The following is a 14,936-nucleotide window of genomic DNA, read 5'->3' on the forward strand; positions in this document are numbered from 1 at the left end:
TAGTATATAGAGTTGCAATTGGTTTTTGTGTTCTGATTTTGTATCTTTCAACTTTGTTGCATTTGTTTATTAGCTCTAACAGGATGTGTGTGTGTGTGTGTGTGCGCGCACGTGCGCGTGGGTGTGTGTGTGTGTATAAGCTTTATGGTTTTCTACATATAAAATCATGCCATCTGTGAAAAGAGATAGTTTTACCTCTTCTTGAGAGATAGTATTACTTCTTTTCCATTTTGGTACTTTTAATTGTTTTTGTTTCTTGTTTTTTTCTCGCCTAATTGCTCCAGCTAGAATGTCTACTACTATGTTGAGTAAAAGTGGTGAAAACAAATAAAAGCGGCAGTTAGCCTTCAGAACCCACAATTTGGATATTCTGGAGGACAAGGCCCAGGCTCTAGCATGTTGCACCAGAAACTCAGTCTGCGCCCTCATGCTGCCAGCCGCAAAGAGTGGGGATGAACGTGGTAGCCAGTGCCACCAGGGAAGGTTCCTACTAGAGTCTGGGGTTCCAAAATAGTTACCGCAGACCGTTCCTGCCAGTTCAACAGACGTTGAAGTGAAATGATGGAGTCCTAGAGCTTCCTGTTTTGCTATCCTCGGTGATGTCCCTCTCCCAAAAGTTGGATTTCTTTTTCTTTCCTGTTCACTCCTTCTAGCCTGATAAATCTTTGTTTCAATAAGGTCAAGGTCTTGGGGTAAATTCTTTGTGGGACAGTTGGTTTCCTTTTGTTTCAAAGTCACAGCCTTATCACTGATCTTGGTTGGCTCTGTGGCACTTTTATGTAAATCAAAAAACCTGAAGGGTGAGTGTAGAGAGCATTCAATTACGTTTTCTTTGCTTCTCAAATTGATATAAATCCAAATTAGGCCAAATTTTTTAAATTTATAGAAATTGTTTACATTTAAAAGCCATGAAGGACTCATTTAAAATATCTTTTTTTTTTCATGATAAGTTAATGAAACAATGTTTTAGAAAGAAACATTTTTGTTTCATCTGTACTGTTTCATAACAAACTTTTTTTGTCAGTCAGGTCTTAGCCTAATGGGGGGGAAAAAAAACCTTGCCCTGTGTCCTACATTCTTAGCACCTTTTGCATTGTTAGAATAATCTTAAATTTAGAATGTTTTTAAAATAATCAGTAACAGGACTATATCACATTTCTTATTAGGAAGCAGTTTATAACTTTATCACAAAGATGATCAATCTTGGGGCTTTCCACTTGAAGATAAACTATTCGTTTAAAATTAAAGAAAAAATGCAATGTTTCCAGCAGCCTTCGTTTTCGAATTGCTAATCTTTAACACACTCCAGGTGTGGGTTGGCTCTCTAATTACTGATATCTGCATCGATATTCTTTTTTATTTATTTTTAATTTTTTTAACATTTATTTATTTTTGACAGACAGACAGAGCATGAGCAGGGGAGGGGCAGAGAGAGAGGGAGAGACACAGAATCTGAAACAGGCCCCAGGCTCTGAGCTGTCAGCACAGAGCCCGACACGGGGCTCGAACTCATGAACCGCGAGATCATGACCTGAGCTGAAGTCGGAAGCTTAACCAACTGAGCCACCCAGGCGCCCCTGCATCAAGATATTCTTAATTCATGTTCTACTTGTGAAAAGTAACAAAGATAGATGCTTAGGGATTAATATTGTGTCTAATGAACATTTTTGTTCTTCAAGAAAGAATTCCACCCATCATGTAATGAATATACGTTCTTTTGACCAAATGAGCAGAGTTTCTCGTGCCAAGAGGTCCCTTCCAAAGTTGAAGAACCAGCATGATTGAGACAGGGCATCAAGGCTTTATCACAAATCTTGTGTCACTGTTTTCTCTGTTTTTCTAGAGCAAGCCTTCTAGAACTTTCCCCCTCCTAGCCCTGCTGAGATTCCCTCTTAGGTTTAACCTCTCGCTTTTCCTCTGGCCGAAGCACCAAAGCTCTGTGAGAACTGTGTCTTTTGAAGCTAAGAAAAAAGGGGACTCTAAGCAGTGAATATAGAGAATGAGGGGTATCTGTTTCAGCCCTTAAGAAAATGTCTCCAGCGTCAAACTGTCCTTTTCAGTGCCTGTCATTTCTGTCCCTTCAGGGCTGCTGAGGCACCGCTGGTTCAGCTGCTTCTCAGAGGGAACCCCGGCTCTCCGGCCCAGGTAATGGCCTCCGGCTGGCTCTTCACCAGCCCCATCTGAGCCGGCCCTGACGCACAGAGCTGTTTCACTTCTCCCCTTCCCAGCTCGCCCAGCCTGGCTCCGCGTTTCTCACCGTCACCCTTTCACCGCCCCCCCTTCCTCACCCCTCTCCCCCATGTGTCTCTTTCTTCCCTTCCTCTGTGTCTGCTCTTCTCAGAAGTTAGCTTACAAAGCAAAGTTGTAACGTTGAATTCCTGTTTTTCCAACTACCCTCATGTGACAGGATATCTCCTTATTGGAGGTTTTCCCTAATTTCAGAAGCCCTTTAAAAGTGAGAGCTTCCTCCACACTTCTTTTCAGCAGGGCAGCTCTAAGAACACAGTAGGGGAAGGGGTGATTGGGTGCCTGCGTTGTCTGGCTTCCTGCTTACCCCCTCCTCTCCAACAGTGGAAGGAAAGGATAAACTCTGGGCCATGAGGCTGTCCCTGCTCCTGGTTTTCGCCTGTCTCGTTCCGGTGGCTGTGCAGCTGTTGGGTAAGTTGACCGAGGTGACGGCTTTCTGACTTGGGGCCTGGAGGCGCACCTTCCTCTTTGGGTCAAGGTTAGCGGGGTCCTCTCAACGCTTGCGGTGAGGAGGAAAGCAAAAGTCCTCTGCGCCACCAGCTCTGGGGGAACCTGGTCGCCTCCTCCTGGCTGCCGGGCCTGGAAGCTGGGGACCTTGAGCCCAGAGGCTGCTTCTCAGGCCAGATGTGCCACCTGGTCCCGCAGAACCCCTGTCTCCTCCTGACATCCCCCAGTTCCCATTGTTCCTTCCCTGGTCTGTTCTCCGAGGGATTTCCTCTGTGTTTTGTGCATTCTCGCTTTCAGTTCACAGTATTTCTGTCTAACCTGCAAGAAATAATCTTGTGAGTGTTTTTGGCCACAAGGAGGGTGGGTCCTGGTGTCTTTCCTGGTGGTGGGTTTAAGGACAGGATCGTAGATCATCCTCCAAGGAGGGATTCCATGAGATTTTCACCATGCTGCTTTTTGCCTGTGAGCAAACCTTTTAATCATCCATAGTTTTTATAGCTACAAATTTCACCCTTATCAGTTTTCTAAGTTGTTCAAACTGATTTATACTTGTTTTCTTCCTCCCTTTTTTTTTTTTTTTCTGGAGACTGGCGATTACTTAGGAGGAACAGATTCACAGCTTTTCAAATCCTCAAAGACATTATCAAGTCTCTCTTTTCTGTCTCTCTAGACTCAACCTGCTTAAACTTCAGAAAGAGGGTGCCAGTTAGAATTTGCATTCTCAGTTCCCTTTGGAAATGAGATCGAAAGGGCTTCACCTTTGAAATTCTGGTTCCTGATCCCCCCGTTTTCTCCCAAATCAGCACACGCCGTCTGTGCCCCTTCTGTGCCAACGGCACTTTGTGTTCTCCATGTAACTGTGGGGGCGCAACTGGGACCACACAGATAACACAGAAACCCCAACCACCAGCAGACTGCCCGGGGAGAGTGCTGACCACAGAAAATGTGAAATCATGACGAGCATTAAGTTGCAGTGATTAGAAAAACACAAGCCAAGGCACCCTGCCCCTGCCGGGAAACTACTTAATTACTCTGTTTTCATTTCCTTGTTTATAAAATGGGGAGCATGATGTTATTTGGCCCTGTGTTTTGTTTTCTTTTTGAATTCATTAAACATTTTTTTAATATTAATTAATTTTTTATTTTAGAGAGAATGCATACACAAGTGGGGGAAAGGGGCAAAGGGAGAGGGAGAGACAGAAAGACAGAGGGAGAGAATCTTAAGTGGTCTTCATGCTCAGCACGGAGCCTGATGTAGGGATCAGTCTCACGACTCAGAGATCATGCCCTGGGCTGAAATCAAGAGTTGGACGCTCGAATGACTGAGCCACCCAAGCGCCTGTTGTTGTTGTTTTTAAATTTATTTATTTGTTTAAGTAATCTGTACACCCAATGTGGGGCTCAAAACCATGACCCCAAGATCAAGAGTCCTATGCTTTTTTGACTGAGCTAGCCGGGAGCCCCTGTATTCCCCTTGTTTTTGCAAGGATTCCGTGAGTTGCAAAATGTAATTTGTTTGTTTGTTTATTTATTTTTGAGTGAGAAAGTGGGGGGAAGCAGGGGGAAGAGAGAGAGAGAGAGAGAGAGAGAGAGAGAAAGAGAATCTCAAGCAAGCTCTACGCATGGAGCTGATGCAGGGCTCAGTCCCACAACCCTGGGATCATGACCTGAGCCAAAATCAAAAGTTGGGTGCTCAACCGACTGAGCCACCCAGGCACCCCTAAAATGTGTAGAACATAGGATGGCCCATAGGAATTGCTTGGCAAGTGCTAGCTATTAAAAGCAGGGACTTCTGGTTCCCACAGTAATCATTAACTATCCAATAAAAGCAGTATATTAAGCATTTAAGCGAGAGGTTTCCCAAGAAACCAATGCTGAGAAAGATTCTTGGAGCTTAAGAAGATATTTGGCCTTATTGCTGGCTACAAAGCTTATCTCTCAATGTGTAAGGGGGGCTGGAGAGGAGATGCTTAACGTAAGCGAAAGAACGCCATGGGGTGGGTTTAGAGGTTTAGACATCATCACAGTATTCATGTTGCAAATCTGTCTCATGGAAGGGAGTTCATATATTCTTCATGGGCCCCAAAGGTTAAAACTAAAGCCAGTGAAAAGCTTTTAAGCGTTGCCCTGTCTCAAATAGAATAGTCTGCTTAGGAGTAAGTTCCCTGTCTCTGAAGGTCTTCAGTTGGAACCTGGACGAACAATACGAAGGTTCTGTGTGTGACCTGAATTTCTAACCCAGGGCAGTCCAACAGAAACATCATTGGCCACATTATGGAGCCACACTCAAAAAAAAAAAAAAAAAAAAAAAAGTAAAAGAGAAACAGGTGACTTTGATTTTACGAAGATCTTTAATTTAACCCAATATATGCAAAATATTGTCAGTGAACATGAATGACAATAAAACATTGGAATAGTTTCACACTCATTTTTTAAAAGTTACTTTTTCAAAACACAGTATTTTATACTTACAGCCATGCATCAGTTCAGACTGGCCTCATTCAACTGTACAATAGACCCTTGGGGCCACGGGCTACCATATTGGGCAGCCTGGCTACTGATTTTCTTTATATTGACTCTTAGTGCTTTGGGGCAAGAAATGTTTCTCAACTTGCTTAGGAATTTTCCCCTCCTTGAGACAGCAGGATGCCTTACTCTGATGAATGTCTTCCTCTTCAGAGGCACAAATACAGGGGAAGCAGGGAGGTGCTGAAGGTGATTACTCAGAGAATAAAAAGCAAACAAAAACATGGGTAAGGGAGCTCCTTCCCCAATTTTTTTTTTCAACTTGAGAACCTATAATTCTGATTTTACCTTTTTTTTTGGCTCAGGCAGCACATGAACAGAGGTTAGTTGCTGGTGCATTAGCAATAGACCAAAGGTTGTATCAATTCCCTGCACCCCCTGCAGCCTCTTCCCTGGCTCCCTACCCATTAAGAAAATCCATGGAAAGTTCTCCCTACTGTCTGTCGTGTATTCTTTTTTTCAACCCAGAACGCTTTGTCCCACCTTCCTGAGAGCATCCCACATCATCAGCACCATGAACATCCACACCATACCTTGAGGGGTCAGGAGGCTCAGCTTGAGGGGGGGCAAGTTCTTACCCTTCTTGCCCTGCTACCCATTCAGCAGGAGGAATCACATTCGGCACCAACGTTTAGATCTCAGTGGGGATGTCGTCACAGTCAGACACAGTGAGAGATGCTCAGACACGATGGTTGGACCTCAGCAGAGAGGCTTAGCTCAAAATGGGATGGTCTGACTCATAAGCAATGGTGTGTTGGTAAACTTAACAATTAGTTCTCAGAAGAAAAGCACTGATGTGGGGCACTTAACTAATTGCCATGGTGGAACATTCCTGCCATGGTTGATTTCAAACTACCGATGTGATGGCCCTGGAGGCAGAGCTGGAAAAGATGCCAATAATAGATCTCACTAGCCAATGAGTGTAAAAAAATACAGTGAATTTGATCTCCGGTGGTCTTGTGCTGCGTCCAACCTCCTTGTTTTATAGGTAAGAAAACTGAAGTCCTGACATGTTAGGTGATCTTTCCAGAGTCTCACAACTAGTTACTGGCACAACCTGTTTAGTGCTTAAGACTCCTGACTCCTAATGGAACATTCTTTCTATTAAACAGAAGCAATTTTTTTTTTTTTTTTTTTTTTTTTTGCTGAATGAATGATTGGTTTAATACCAATCTAGGATTTCTTCAAGAAACTATTCCCCACTGCTGTTCCCTTGGTCATTTTAATTTTCATAAAATTTTCTTTATAATATTTCTACTTTTCTTGATTTCTAGCCCCGTCGTTTCTTCCTTTACTTGTGACTTCTTTTAGATGCCAGATTTAAGACATACTTTCTAAAGTTACTGAGCAAAACCAAGTCCTTATCATCTTTCATTTTTCAGTTCTTGTTATATTTGTCTATTTTTCCTGTTAGTGTTCCAAACTTCCTCTGATTTTTCTGAAATTGAGAGATGGAGACCTGGGTGTGTAAGACATTGCAGATATAGGTAAGATGGCAATTGCCTTGTTACATGACAATTCAGCGCCTGAGGAGGGTGTTGAACCAAATTTCTAGGTAGGAAGAGTCATCATTGGCTAGATGTGAACTTCACAGAGTCAAATGTGCTCAATCTCAGTTAAAGACAAAGACGCCTGTCTTCAGAAAGGAACTACAGGGGCACCTGGGTGGCTCAGTCAGTTGAGCATCTGACTTCGGCTCAGATCGTGATCTCGTGGTTCGTGAGTTCAAGCCCCACATCGGGCTCGCTGCTGTCAGCCCGTCAGCTCAGAGCCTGCTTTAGATCCTCTGTCTGCCTCTCTCTGCCCCTCCACTGCCTGCACTCTCTCAGAAATAAATAAACATTTAAAAAAAAAAAAAAAAAAGGAACTAGAGATCACAGGCATCCTTTGACACTCACATCTGGTCTCTGAGACTGAATCCCAAGCAGCTAAGGGAGAACTAGGAAGTCACAGAGGCCACAAAAGGAGTTGAACGAAAGGAAAGTAGTTTCTACTTCCTATGTGTCTCTACATAGCAAAGAGGGAGTCAAACTGATGTGGAAATGAGAACAGTTGTGTCCGCTTTCCTCTTGGCCACCATCAAGCATTGTTGGATGGAAAAGTTGTGTGGTTAGTTTGATCTAGAGGAGTGTAGTGGAAATCAGACCGACCAAAAGCGAGAGTAAAGAAGGTAAGAAAGCAAGTGCCCTTTCAAAAAGAATTGAAACTGACATGGAAAAAATAATGCATTCTAAGACAAATTTGCCCAGTTACAAACCAAGTTAAGGTCATTCAAGCTAAGAGCACTTTCAGATCCTTTATCACATTAATTAATCACTTTCAGGTCTTTAATCAGATCCTTACAACAGCCCGTGTGGTAAGATGGGTAAGGGGTAGTAGCCGGCTTTTACTACAGGAGAAAACGGGCTCAGAAGTCAGCTAGCCAGGAGGGACCAGAGCTGACTCCTGCCAGTGTCTTCTGACTCTGAGGCTAAGAAGTAGACAGAAGTTACCAGCCGGAGTGTGTTGACCAGGAAAGACGTACATGTGCTCAAAACAACAGTATGTCAAAGAAGGGCTTAGTCCTTCTGTTTGTACCAATTGTTTAGACTTCTCACCTGGGGAGGGGAAGGAGGGCATTAACACTGGAGTGTTTACTATATGCAAAGGGACATGCTGGGTGTCTTACCTCAATTATCTCATTTAGAAGTTCATAGCAACTCTCTCAGGGAACATTATTATCCCTATTTTACAGATGAGGAAATCGAGGCTGGAATGATTAATTTAACTGAGGCAACACAACGAGGGAATGGTGGAGCCAGAATTTGATAACAAGTTTACTGACCCCAAAGAATATACCTTTCTCCACCACATCACGTGTCTCTTGAGTTTGGAAACTCTGGAGTCTCCACCATTTCTGTTCTTCTGTCCCTTTCTCTGGGCCACTGCAACATCTCTATCTGCTCTAGTCGCATCCTGTTCTGAACCACTTCACGCTGTCTTCAAGACTGATTTCCCCCAAGTCAATGAGAACAGTTGCCGCGTTTCTAGCAATTTCTGTGTCAGGAACTGTTCTCAGTGCTTCATTTAGATGATCTCACTGAATTCTCGCAACAACCAGCAGATCTTGTTATTCTCCCCTCATTTTTCAGATGGGGAAAAGGAAGCACAGGGTGGCTTAGGAACTTGACCAAAGTCACACAGCCAGTGAGCATCAGAGCTCTGATCGTGTCATGATCAGAGCGCCGCGATACCTAAGGATTAATTAGCATGGCTGCGAGGGGAAGAAGATAGAGTGGCCTAGTGTCAACACCTTACCTACAGGTTTTGTTTGTCTGTCTGAGAGTTGGGGGAGAGGCTGGCATTCTGGGGTTGAAGATCCAGGAGAGAAAGGAAAGGAGAACGTGTGGAGAGACAGAAGGGGATAGAATCCAGGATACGGGTAGAGAGATCAGCAGACCGAGGGAGAGCTGCTGAGACAAGAATGAACTAGCCCAGGAAGGGTAGAGATATTCATATCTTTAGGAAAGGAGACAGGAAGTTGGAGGAATGTCTAGCTCCTGACCTCTCCTTTCTCCTCGAGGTCATAACCCATATTGGATTCAGAGCTGTACCTCCCCAAATAGCCGAACGCAGTGACTTAAATTATTGGGTTCTCTGACTATTCAGTGAATAAATGAAGGAGCAAAATGAAAAATAAAATAATTCTCAATTTTTCCTCTATCTTTTTTTATTTATTATTTATTTATTTAAAACAAATTTGGGGGGCGCCTGGGTGGCTCAGTCGGTTGAGCGTCTGACTTTGGCTCAGGTCATGATCTCGTGGTTCATGAGTTCGAGCCCCGCGTCGGGCTCTGTGCTGACAGCTCGGAGCCTGGAGCCTGCTTCAGATTCTGTGTTCCCTCTCTCTCTGCCTCTCCCTGACTTGTGCTCTGTCTCTGTCTCTGTCTCCCTCTCAAAAATAAACATTAAAAAAAATTAAACAAATTTTTAATGTTTATTCATTTATTTAGCGAGAGAGAGTGCACACATGCATGCATATGAGAGGGGGAGGGGCGGAGAGAGAGGGAGAGAGAAAATCCCAAGTAGGCTCTGTGCTGTCAGCACAGAGCCCAACACGGGGGTACCATGACCTGAGCCGGTATCAAGAGTCAGACTTCTGACTGACAGAGCCACCCAGGCATCACTCCTTTATTCTTTTGTTCAATCTTCCTAAACCTAACACTGTAATCCTTAGTCTTCTCCCTGCCCCCAGCACTTGGCATATTGTTTTTTTGCATATACTACGTGCATGATAAGTATTTGCTTTTCGCCTAACTTCAGTTCTGGGAGGACGCATATGTAGGTTTTACGTTCATTTACTGAGGCTTATGGACAGATTTCTTTGGGTTGCTCAAGACGCTGTCTCTGACGGTGATTTGAGTGAACTAGTTTACTTGGGAGACAGTCCCAGGAAACACCAGCAGAGGAGGGGGGAGCTGAGACCAGAAGGGAAGGTGCCAGTGACCACTGTGGACAACTGGGGTTCAGCCCTGCTGGGGCGCTCTGGGGGACAGTGTAGAGTATGTGCCTTAGCATCATCCCGCCCACCATGCCAGGGATTTGGGGCGTTTATTTCATCGATTGCTCTCAGTCACTGGTGAAGGGCTCCTCCTGGGGGGCCTTAGTTCTCCGACCTTTGTCTTTGAAGTGTGTAGGCACAGTGGGGCGGGGGCTCTGATGACCAGAAAACGTCCCCCAGGCTCACAGATGTTGTGCTGGCATTGGGGAGTGGGGCTGCCATGCACCGAAATGGCAAAAGGCAAGAAGAAATAAGTGGATTCCACTTATTTCTTCTTTGCCAGCTTCTCTATGTTGCGAAAGATTGCTTTTCATGTTTGCATGTCAGCGTCTTATTTCTTGATACTGGGGAAAGTCTGCAAATGTCTAAGGAAACATAGCATATAATAGTCATATCTCTAGATAGTCCCATTTAATAACCTAACTTTCTTTGCTTGTAAATTCAGAAATCTAATTTATTTGCTCAATGTTATGGAAAATTTTAAAACTGTTAAAATATGCTTGAAAGAATACTCACACTCGTGTTACTGGATATCTCCTCTTCGGTTATGTTGACTTGAGATATTGAATTGAAACTTACTGCTTCTTTCCTAAGTGTATTTTGACCTTTGAGGTTTCTGCCTTTGAATTAACATCAGGCGGTGTGAGTTTAGTGGCAGGGAACTTGTCTCTGGTTTGTCCTTTACAATGTCACCAGCACAGTGCCTGGCACATATGTGTTGAAGAATTAATATGAAATTAGGCAGATCGAGTTAAGATGCAAGGAGGGTCTCTTCAATTCTGCAAAGAAATTTCTGATGTGTAAGTATTTAAAAAGCAAAAAGAGGGGCGCCTGGGTGGCTCAGTCGGTTGAGCATCCAACTTCGGCTCAGGTCATGATCTGGCAGTCCGTGGATTTGAGCCCTGCGTCAGGCTCTGGGCTGACAGCTCAGAGCCTGGAGCCTGCCTCGGATTCCACGTCTCTCTGTCTTCCCCTTCCCGGCTCGTTTCTCTCTTTTCTCTCTCTCTCTCTTTCTCTCTCTGTCTCAAAAATGAATAAACATTAAAAAAAATAAAAAGCAAAAAGAAAGAAAAATACTCATTCGATCCCATAATTGAGATGGCAAAGAAATGAATCCATTGATTCAGGTGTCTTCATGTGTTAGCTTTGCAGTGCTTACGATATCAGGATTACTCTAGACAAAAAAAAAAAAAAAAAAAAAAAAAAGAATGTTTGTACATATAAAACATTGGTGGGGTTGATAGTGGCAAGAATGGCACAAAATGCCTTTTGGTCAAGGCCTTGAATCACTTTCAGCAGAAGAAACGTGACCTTTTAAATCAGAGACATTGCGCATAGAACCATGATAAAAGCAGAACTCCGTGTTGATAGTTGGGGAGAGGAATAATGTATGACTGTGAAATCATAAAGTGATAATTTTACATTTCCTTATATTGTTTAACAATGACAATATCAAACTTACACTGCTCCTTACTGTCAAAGATAAATAAAGGAAATCAGAATAGATACGTTTGAATCGAAATAGCTTTTCATTTGCAAGTACTCCTTAAAAATATTTTTTTAATGCTTATTTATTTTTGAGAGAGAGAGAGAGAGAGAGAGCAGGGGAGGGGCAGACAGAGAGGGAGACACAGAATCCGAAGCAGGCTCCAGGCTCTGAGCTGTCAGCACAGAGCCTGACGCGGGGCTCAAAAACCCACGAACTGTGAAATCATGACCTGAGCCAAAGTCAGACACTTAACCAACTGAGCTACCCAGACACCCCTCCAAATACACCTTTTATAAAAGTTTATAAATTGCTCCTCAGTAAAAATAAATGTTCAGGGGGAAAAGTAACATTAAATATACTCATCATCCTCAGTCAATTACTAAATAAAATAATGTATCTGGGTTACTAGTCAAAATGCTTCAGACTTAATTAATATTCTTTCATGCATTCAACTAATATTTGTTGAGAGGCTAGTATGCTCCAAAAAGAGAGGATAGAGTACTGAGCCAGAAAGGCTAGCTCTTTCTACTTGTAGAATTTGCATTTCAGTAGAAGGACACAGACAAAATATAATTAAATGGATTTTTTAAAGTTTATTTATTTATTTTGAGAAAGAGAGCACGTGTGGGCAGGGCAGGGGGGGTGGGGAGAGAGAGAAGCCCAAGCAGTCTTCAGCACAGAGCCTGCTGATGTGGGGCTTGAACTCGTGAACTGTGAGATCATGACTTGAGCCCAAAACAAGAGCTAGATGCTTAACCGACTGAGCCACCAAGGCACCCTGATAACTGAAGGGATTTTTTAAAAAGAACATATTTTAAGATGGTTATGAATATTATATAGAAAATAAAAGAGCACAATTAGGATAGTCTACTCACTAAGGAGTTGACACTTGACCTGGGACCTTCACGAGCATCCCAAGAATAGGGAACTCAAAATACGAAGTTTCCAAAGTGGAAGCGAAGTGTTTGAGGAACAGAAAGGCCTGTGGCTGGAAGGTGGTGGGTGAGAGCAGGGACGGCCGGCTGGATCATGCCTCTCCTAGTGAGCTACGATGTGGAAGCTGGATATTTTTCTCCTTTGGGCAGCCGTGCACTCTCGAAGGGTTGACACTGTTGGGAAAATACCATTAAAAACAAAATCTCCTCTCAACCTAGAAAACCTCCCCACAAAGGTAGAAGAAAAAGAAAACAATCTGATTATTGAATGAGCATTCAACTGGAATGCAATGCACATCACGGGCAATCTGCTAGAGAGACTACAAAGACAGACAGAAATCTGACTGTATTATACCGTTAAGTGGGAACAACCCATTACATTAGGTAGGATTTGAAATTCGGAGTCAGGTGGCAAATTAGGCCCATCTCACCCAGGAAACTCCTTATATTGCTAGGCAATATAAGGAAACTTAAAATTATCACTTCATGATTTCACAGTCATATGTTATTCTTCTCACCAACTGGTCAACACAGAGTTCTGCTTTTATCATGGTTCTGGGTGCAGGTGTTATCTTCTTTGATAATTGCATTTCAAAGAGAAGACGACCAGAGTCAAGACTATGGTGGCATGGTCTAGGGCAGTGGCCATGGAGACAGACAGAAAAGAATGGATTAGAGTGTATGTATTAGTCAGGGTTCTCTGGAGAAACAGAACCAATAGGATGTGTGTGTATCTCCTCTCTCTCTCTCTCTCTCTCTATCTATCTACCTATCATATATCTATCTACCTACCTACCTATCATCTACTATCTATCTGTCTATCTATCTATCATCTATCTATCTATCATCATCATCTTCTACCTATCTTTTGAGAAATATTTAAGGAATTAGCTCATGCAGTTGTGAAGGCTGACAAGTCCAAAATCTACAAGGGTAGCCTGGCAGACGGGAAACTCAAGAAAGAGTTGACATTGCAGGTCAAGTCCAAAGGCAGTCTGGAGAATTTTTTCTTTTTCAGGGACCTCAGTCTGTTATCTCTAAAGCTTTTCAGCTGACTGGATGAGGCCCACCCACAATCTGGAGGGTAATCTGCTTTACCCAAAGTCTATTCAAATGTTAATCTTATCAATCAAACAAACAAACCTTCCAAGCAACATCCAGACTGGGGTTTGACCAAATTTCTAGGTACTGTGACCTAGCCAAGCTGATACATAAAATTACCTATCACGGTGTATTTTTGGGTAGAGCCAATAGATTCTGCTTTTGTTCTAGAAAGCGGAGAATCCATGATGAGTCCTAGGTTTTTGGCTTATGGATATGAATGGATGATGGTGCCATTAATGAAAAACAGAAGACTGGATATTTGGTCATTAAGTGCCATCATATGCAGAGAAAAATTAAGATAGAGCCACAGATGAAAATTAGTTACATAAATTACAAGTCAAATAAGTATAAAAACCTCTGAAGGAAGAACACTAACTGTGCCCAAAGACATTCAAGCACCTTACCTTAAACAGCTGGCTATGAGCTGGTAGCGTGACTGAATCTGAGTGGTTTATAAATGCTGGCCGTGCAGTGATGCCGAAGTATGAGATGGAAGATATTATTGTTGATGAGATAGATGTTACTCAGCAAAACTATCTGAAAAGTGGAAGGTATGTGAAGATAGAAAACAACAGTTGGGATAGAAAACACAAATTAAAGGTAAAGGGCTTAGAGATGAGTTCAAAGATCTATATGACAAAATTTCTAGACTTCATTACCATTTAATTTTTTTATTGAAAAATTTTTAATATTTATTTATTTTTGAGAGAAAGAGAGAAAGAGAGAGAGAGAGAGAGAGAGAGAGAGAGACAGAGTGCAAGCAGGGGAGGGGCAGAGAGAGAGGGAGACACAGAATCTGAGACAGGCTCCAGGCTGTGAGCCATCAGCACAGAGCCCGATGCAGGGCTCGAACTCATCAACCGCGAGATCATGACCTGAGCCAAAGTTGGACGCTCAACTGACTGGGCCACCCGGGCGCCCCCAGACTTCATTATCATATTCTATTAGAAGAGCCTAGATTTACATTTGTGTGTGGCAAATTATCATAGTAATTGACTTCTAAACTTTTTGTTTTCCTATCTCCTGTGTTTTATCATGAACAAAACACCATATCATGAGTATTTTCATTTTATTGCCAACGCAGAAAATTCCTCATCTTGTCACATGAGGACATAGGCAGTAATAAGATGAGATCAAGTCTGGGAAGGAGTTCAGCTACTTGGGAGGAGCTGCGGCTTGGACATCGCATGTTCCGTTGACAGATGTCGACTCCGGAGAAGCCAAAAGGAGCAGGTGTTCTGAATTGAGACTCTATTGAGTCCCAATTCCAAGAAATCAAACCAGCAGAAACGAGAAACCCAGCCGAGGAACCCGGCTAAGGTTCAAAGTGGCACCAGATTAGGAGGCCAGACGGATTAGAGGCAGGAGGTCTCTCGCAAGTGTGGGACGAGAATGGAGATGGGAGCGAGGCAGGGGAAAATAATCTTTCAAGGCAAACGTCCATTGTAAGCCCTAAATTGATGGTCCAAGAACTGACCTCAGAATGTAAGTGGTGCTAACCCCACAGGGGTGTTGAGGACAGTAAATAGAATATGGCTTGTGAAAATGTTTTGTAAACTGTGAAAGGACTCTGCTAGTGGCACTTTTATTCCTTTGCTGTATTTCACTGATGGTTTGATTAAAAATAATGAGCTAATTTAGTCAGACC

General features: G+C 43.0%; 1 protein-coding gene across 1 annotated transcript in view; it reads left to right on the forward strand.

Moving 5' to 3' along the window:
• Positions 1–2,332: 2,332 nt before the first annotated feature.
• MRC1 (mannose receptor C-type 1) overlaps positions 2,333–14,936 on the forward strand; it is a 105,561-nt gene continuing 92,957 nt past the window's right edge. The window contains exon 1 of the mRNA XM_045462925.1: positions 2,333–2,658. Coding sequence (XP_045318881.1) covers positions 2,598–2,658 — 61 coding nt within the window. The 5' untranslated portion in view covers positions 2,333–2,597. The remainder of the gene's footprint in view (positions 2,659–14,936) is intronic.

The sequence above is a fragment of the Leopardus geoffroyi genome, chromosome B4 (assembly GCF_018350155.1).
Source record: "Leopardus geoffroyi isolate Oge1 chromosome B4, O.geoffroyi_Oge1_pat1.0, whole genome shotgun sequence".
NCBI lineage: Eukaryota > Metazoa > Chordata > Mammalia > Carnivora > Felidae > Leopardus > Leopardus geoffroyi.